The sequence below is a fragment of the Dreissena polymorpha genome, chromosome 7 (assembly GCF_020536995.1).
Source record: "Dreissena polymorpha isolate Duluth1 chromosome 7, UMN_Dpol_1.0, whole genome shotgun sequence".
Classification (NCBI taxonomy): Eukaryota; Metazoa; Mollusca; class Bivalvia; order Myida; family Dreissenidae; genus Dreissena; species Dreissena polymorpha.
The window spans coordinates 34,961,282-34,969,296 of NC_068361.1; the positions used below are offsets into that span (position 1 = coordinate 34,961,282).

General features: G+C 31.3%; 1 protein-coding gene across 1 annotated transcript; it reads right to left on the reverse strand.

Moving 5' to 3' along the window:
- Positions 1-5,279: 5,279 nt before the first annotated feature.
- LOC127836937 (uncharacterized) lies at positions 5,280-6,876 on the reverse strand. The gene is made up of 2 exons (XM_052363585.1): positions 5,946-6,876; positions 5,280-5,796 (listed from the first exon to the last, which is right to left on the reverse strand). Exons 1-2 carry the CDS (start codon positions 6,448-6,450, stop codon positions 5,582-5,584), a joined length of 720 nt encoding a protein of 239 aa, XP_052219545.1. The 5' UTR covers positions 6,451-6,876; the 3' UTR covers positions 5,280-5,581.
- Between the last annotated feature and the right edge of the window lie 1,139 nt (positions 6,877-8,015).

Here is an 8,015-nt window from a genome sequence, read left to right on the forward strand (position 1 = left end):
ATATTCGAATCAATAATTTCGATAAGAACATTCGAATTCTTGTGGAAACGAGCTTCCAAAAATATACAAGCGCGAAGTGGCATTTTTGGTCGCTTAACTGCGTTTCAAACTATTGAACCATTTAATAAGTTTAAACTAAAATGATCTCGTTCTTCATTCACTCACTTCCCATTTATTCGCTTAAAAAAAAGAACAACATATTTTGCTATGCATTTATGAGTTTGTCTTCGACTATTTAATAAAATTGGCATTTTTTAAATGTTTGCAAAACATGCATATCGGTTCTTGTTTTAAAACTTTGGTCATACAACTATTTAGATATAGGAAAGTCACGCTATCCTAAGCAATGTGCCAACATTGTAGCCATAATTGCTATTGTTTTGTCTAATTGGACATGATCTTAGCCAATGATTGAACGCCGTAGAATCAATTCAAATCAAACAAATCATTTGAGCTTTATATGATGAGTTCTTTCTTGTGCTCGACAATGTGCTTTAAGTCGATTGTCCAATTGTTAAAATAATCTAGATCTATACACATCATTACCTGTTTTATTAAATAATTTAGTACTTGAAAAGAACTATAATTGAAGTTGAAATTAACAACGTTACTAAATCAAGGATGTGCGTAAAGTGTGTGAAGCCGGAGTGCACGCGTAATAATGTGAATGTCAAAAATATGGTATTTTTCGCGTATGAACGTGTTGCTTGGCGAATAGCCATGGCGGCGAAGCTATGAGCTACAACTATGTCGCATTTGAAAAAATTTCAAGGATATTGCCCAATCGGCATTATTTCAGTCACGATCTCCATTGCCACCCGGCATAACTTAGAGCGACATAATTGGGTCGTTCAATGTCAGTCGTAGAATTTGATCATAACGCGCGTGAACTTCACAAAAATGTCCAAAATAGTTTATTGGGCAGCACAATATGCCAACGCTGCATGGCCTTCACTTACTGTATATTGTTCACCGAAAAAGCCCGGGAGACGGATATATATGTTCTTATTATTATTTTGTTTGATTGTATAATCATGACTTAAAATAATACGTACACTTAAATCTAACAAAATACTTCTTAACTTTAGTTCTTTGGTGAACTGCGAGACATTTTGTAATTGTACTGTTTAATTAGTAAGACACATAAGTACGGGTTGTGCCTAACGAAATACAAATTCATCATATTTACTGTTAATTCGATATCTTCATCATCCTTAACCTCTATGAAGTCATTATGGATGTATGCCACTAATAATACATACCTGAAAACAAACACACAAAGCAACGCTGCTATCATTTCGTGTAAAGGATCAGTAATTATATATCATAAATTAACTTTGCATATAAACAAATTAACTTTGCATATTTAAATAATAGCTTTTTGGTAACACAAATAATAAATGCATTATCATTTGTCTTCTAAAGAAAACAAACCATTACATTTTCTTAAAAAAATAGAGACCTATTACTTTGCTCAATACAATCTATAAATAAGCTTCTGGAACCATAGACAATATACTTTAAAAGCAATAACCAAATCTCATTTCAGAAGACCTTACTGGTTTTGTTTTAGGACGATACATCGAGTAGAATACTAGTTTGCTCTATGATATCATGAATCATGCAAAACATAACAAAATACGTGGTCTTATTAAGCTAATTGATTTTGAAAAAAGTTTTTGACACGTTCCCTTTCAACTGCATTGAACAAATATTAACAATTTTTAATTTTGGAACTAGCTTCAAACGTTGGCTATCAATTTTCCCTAACAAATACGCAAACGATGGACCACTTAAATGGATTTTTATCCGAGAACTTCCCGACAGGCCGCGGCCGTAGAAAATGTGATCCTATTTCACCGTATTCTTTTATATTATGCGCGGAATTACTAGCAAATCACACAATGTTCAGATAGAAAAGACATTACTATAAACGGTATAGAATATAAAATTTCGAAGTTTGCTGACGATACGTCTTTATAAGTGGATGGTTTTGACACCTGCTTGAACTGTGATAGTTTCTTATTCTCGGGACTAAAAATAAATTTTGATAAAACCAATATTATATGGATTGGAGTCTAAAATATAGCTCAACGTCAATTAAAACTAAATACAAATTTAGATTGGGAGTTACCAGATTTACTTTATATCGAATAATATTTGATGTCAACTTACCAAATATGGTTGATTAATTTTTGTTACGGAAACATTGATAAAGCGATAAATTTAATAAATCAATTGGCAAAAAGACTACTTACACCTTTAGGAAGAATAATTAATATAAAGTATTTAATACTTTCATTATTTTTTCACTGTTTTATGCTATACAAACCCCTAAGAAGGAAATCCTTGAAACAATCAATTAACTTATGTTTTAGTATGTGTGGGATGGCAAATCGTATACAATATCAAGCTCCACTCTTATACAAAAGTATGAAAATGGTGGCTTAAATATAGTTGACATATATGCTTGTTCTAAAAGAAATTAAACTTGCACGGGTAAGCAAACTTTGTTCATGTTGTGAAAGCTAATGTGTTATTTTTTATTAAATCGCTTTTCAATATAGGAACACTTTTTAACCCTGGAAACATTATGCTACTGTTGTAAAAAAACTATACAAAAATAACATCTGGTTCAAAGTGTTAACATGTCACGCAGGGTATTGACTTGTTAGATACTTCACATGTTAACAGTGTCTTAAATATGATTTTGTATTGCAATCATAATTTTAAGATCAGTAATGAACCCTTTATTGTTAAAGCAATGTGTGACATGTTCGTGATATAGTTATTGATTCAAACACATTTTAAGCAAAACACAAATTAAACAACACACTGGCAAAATTCTTGACTTCATGCATTTTGAAGGTCTTATTTACTCAGTGCAGACACTTATTACATCATTACATCTACAATTTAACAGCAGAGACGTGAGTGTTCAAATGCCTTCCCTGTCATAATATGCTAACTTTTCTATCAATTATAAAAGTCTATCTAGATCCATATATGAATGTTTTGTTACCAAAAAAGTAGAACCTATTTGCATAAAAAATGGGAAATACTCAATACCGAGGAAAATACACGGAATTATATTTTTAAAATCATTTCTACATAACAAAGGATACTTACTCACAGTTGTAACAGTTTAGCATTATTAATCAAATATTTTATGTGCTTTGTGCCTTCAATGTATTAAACGAGAGAGATAAAAAGGAACTAGCTTCACGTTCAATATTAACTAAGTATTTAACGTCCCAAATGACGTAAGCTTCTACTACCACTACTACTTATACAATTAAATTTCACTAACACTTTTTAAGTTTTATAATTATTAAATAATAAAATAGTGTTATGTAAACAAACTGTTTATTCAAATAATATGAATGCACGTAACATCATTCTGATAAAAATGGTCGAACAAAAGTACATTGAGATATATTAAACCATAAACATTTATGAGATAAAACCATACATATATAGGGAATATTACTTTTTGCACACAAAAAAAACGTGTACTTTTGCGAAAAAGATTTTGTTACCTATTTTCCTTACGAATGTATATACTTAGATATTAATTTAATTGTAATTTTAAACATTTTATTCAGAAAAAGACAATACGACATTATAATATAAATAAATTATTGTTCAGTAATTATTATTATTGGAACAGATATATCAACTGTATACATATCAATAAAACAAAATCGGTTAGTAATATGAGTTGTGAACATACTTTGAATTACAGAAGTCATTTATATTTCTTCAAAGATAAAGCAATGTATTAGCAATTCGATACTTAATTTGTTACATAAAATAAAATATAATCATATTAGATCACTGATTAAATACACATTTTCATTGTTATTATAATGATAAGGAAACATAAAGTCTATGCAATTAGCGTATCAGTTGAGAAACAAGAAAACAATATTAAACAATATTCATTTTCGGGAACCAATACAAATTAAGTCTTCTTAATTTTATCTGCCTATAATATGTTTGAAGTTTTATTATTCTTATATATTCAATACTACATCAGTTTCTTTGATGCTGTGTGAATGCAGTAGAACGCATTCCCTTATATGCCTTGATTTTTGTCGAGTATCAGTCTATACAGCCTGTTAGCAACAGAGGTAATTGCATTATGTTACTAAGAGTTCATCTCCTGATAACGTTTTTAGATTTGCAGAATTCCTAAATAGCTTTGTTAAATCAACACATAGGCGTGGAAAAATATTGTTGTTTTTTCAAATAAACTACTTAACGATTTTCAATTGGAAACAATGTGTTTATTGAAGTTAGTGGCTTAACGATACTATACCTATATTTACACCCTGACAACAACAACAACCACAACACCAGATTTTACTTAAATTCATTTACAATGACAACATGTTACTGTACTAAGATGCGTAAATTTAAACCAATATAACCCAGTATCAAACACCACACACAACATAGAACACCAATGAATAGTGGAAATGGAAAATGCAGATTATTTGCCTCTCACTTGAACAAAAATGTTAGTAAGCAATATAATAAACTGTTAAACATACGATCTAAATGCATAACCAAAATGATTATTGTCTTAGTTAAAAACTAACATATATCTAACCATCATCATGTCTATAAATGAACTCAAGTTACAACATACAACGCTGAAAATAAAATCATCTGATTGGATTATATTAACTTAAAAGAAGGTGACAAAATGAAATCAAGCTCCTATTAAGAGGGATTTACAAGTCTGCTTGGTACAAAATGACATGTTTCATTTTAAAACAAAAGAACTGGAATAATCTTTGGTTTAAACAAGGAGTTGCCATTTTACCGAATTTGTTCCTGTATGATCAAATATGATCTAGTTGTAAAATCATAGTTATATGAAGTTTTTATTTCAAAGCCTTAGACCTTAGGACATGATTTTTCGTCGACCTATTCATCTCATTAGGCTTGTCCATGCTGCAAAGCTTTTGATTATCAAAGTTTTACTATAGACTTTGGCGTAACAGTTACTCTTGAATTTCAATTTAAATATCTAATATATATATATATTCATCTTTGCTCAAAGCATAGATAATTTAGTATGAATATCCCAATACTCAAGATCAAGAACTGTTGTGTATTATTTGATTTATTATAAGCTATGTTTAATATCAACATAGCTTGTTGATATTAATATCAATTGTATTAATATCAAGATAATATATTGATTGACCTAATAAAATAATATGATACATTATCTTGATAACTGTTGGTCAACATTTTTTCATAATTGAAAAATACAAAGACCGTCTTACACGATATACTAAAATCCATTGATCCAATCTATTCTACCAAGTCAAGTTAACCGAGGGAAAAAACAGTCATTGCAGTAAATACAACAGTAAAGTGTTTTCATAAATCATTAAGTTTCTTGATCGAACTTATCAAGTGTAAATTCTCATATTCTTTCATACAAGTTCTAGCTAGTTTGAAATTACATAAATCCTGCTCATTATTTTAGGTTACGATAGGTGTTCTTTCATAAATGGAAATATGTTAAGCACTACATATGTTTAATTTATCACTACACAGTTGTTTAACAAGCCACGGCAACGAAAATCAAGGCCAGTACGGCAATATGCCTTGCCCAACTATTCTTGCTGGATCCACATGTTGGCAAGTCTAGAATAAGCATTTGTCCTGATGATGGACTGCTAAAGATCTTCGAAGTTTGATCCCACAGGGAGCAATTTGCAGGCCGGAATAAATCAGTGTGTGAAGCGACATCTACTATAACTGTCGTCGGGTATCCTACAATTATGGAATGTTGTAATATTATAAACTTGATTTTGATATTAAAAACAAAATATGGTTTCCATATTAACTCTAATATTGTGTGCTAAAATCAATAGTAATAAAACACTATGAAATTGGTACTGATAGTTTAACTAAGAACTTACCATCGCTCTTCCTGTGTTCGTATCCACTTCCGATAATTTTAATAGCTACAATTTTCTCACAGCTGATGTCATCTGTATGGAAGATGAAGCATCTCTGTGTGCATGATCCGTCATCGTACACGATGCATCTGAAATTCTTTGTCGTGGTATTGCTAACTTGGATTGAGTTGCCGTTCTTTAGCTCAACTACAAAAAACATCTTATCAGAATATCTGCCTTCAATTTTTGACATAATAGAACTCAAAGATTCGTTTTTAAGTATTATGTCTACCATAAACAGCTTTTCGGATTCGTCAGTGCAATTTTTGGTTTGAGCAGCCACCGCAGTTTCAAACGTCTTCAATTCTGTGCCCCAGAAGGTTTTTTCCATAGCTAGTGATATACCAGTGTATTTCTGTTTCTTATACATTGTTTCAATACTAATGCCACTGAGGACAAGGTTGTGAATGTATGCACTGAAGTTTTCCATTTTCGTTAAATGACAGTCTGTCTTTTCTCTTATCATTTCCAGAATTTGTTTTTCAGTACTAATTGATTTTGTTGTCACGTAAGGTTTTATCTCATAAAGCTTATCAAAATAACCCACACTTTTGTCCAGAAAGATGTTCAAATAATGTGGCTTATCCAATGTTGTTGCGTTTATAGCGTTTTCCGAGTCTCGAACTCTATTCTTCGTTGACCGGTCGAAATCTTCCACTTTCTCTAATGCCAATTGTAGCTGAAGCTGAAAAAACAGGTCAACAACAGTTTGTTGCAACACGCTTAAACTTGTTTGTACGGTTTCTATTTTTCCAAGTACTTCTTTTTTTGCCGATTCTATTGCATTGTTCACTGTATTGTCGAAAATAGATACTCCTAAATCAAAAGCATCCAGCGCAAGTCCTACAATGTTGGTAAATTTCGTAGATCCTAAAGCTGATGTGATACCAGCGGCATATACAAATGTACAAAGCGAAAACGATGCAATTACGATCAGAACTCCAGAAAACGCCATGGTACTGCCTGAGGCGTTTAAGCAATTATGTCAGGTTTATAGTCAAGCACTGATATTTATATGCAAACCTTCTACTACGGTGAACATTTTAGTCATGCCCTTGACTACAATGATCACGTATTTTTATCGATCTCAAAGCGAGGTTGTGCTATCCTTTAACTTTAGTTTAAATTTAAACAGTTGTTAATAGTTCGATATTGCTTGACTGCAAGTACACGGCCGTTAATCACGGGCGCCACCTCTGTTAGCGATGCATTAATAAATGAGCTGATGCTACTTCCGAGGTGAGTATGTTGTATATGTTTATGTCAACATATTTCGCATTATTTAAAAAATTGGACAATGTAGTGCGATTCAGCGCAGATTATTTCATACACTAATGTACAGAAACATACAAGCCATTTTGTAACGAGAAGACGTTAAAAAGTTGTGACATGGTGAAGTTTTTAAAAGCAAATCGTTGTATGTCGACTGAGTGACAAGCAAATTTCCACCCGATTAATTCGTTAATAACATCAAACGATTGCTTTTAACATATACTAGTTGGTGCATGCACAAACACATAGGCTTCTTGCAGATCTAACAGATAATTTTGCATTTTTTCCCAAAGAGATTGAGCCAATGCCAAGAGTGTGGCGCTAAAGGCAGGAGGTGGCGCCTATGCACGATATATGAATCTTCACATGACTTACATATGATAATGTTCCTTTTCAAAATTTCTTTTTATTCTTCAACGTAAATATGTAAAACCAAATCTAAACAGACCAAATATACATTCTATAAAAACATATGTAAATATGTAAATCTGTCAATATATTAGTCACCAACTCAATTAAGAAGTCAGCAATCTGAATAAAACATAGTGTACGATATAAAGCCAAAATATGTAATACTCAATAAATCAAAACCAAATCTAAACAGAACAAATACACATTTTATAAAAACATATGTAAATATGTAAATCTGTCAATATATAAGTCACCAACTCAATTAAGAAGTCAGCAACCTGAATAAAACATAGTGTACGATATAAAGCCAAAATATGTAATACTCAATAAATCCAATAACTTTATTCT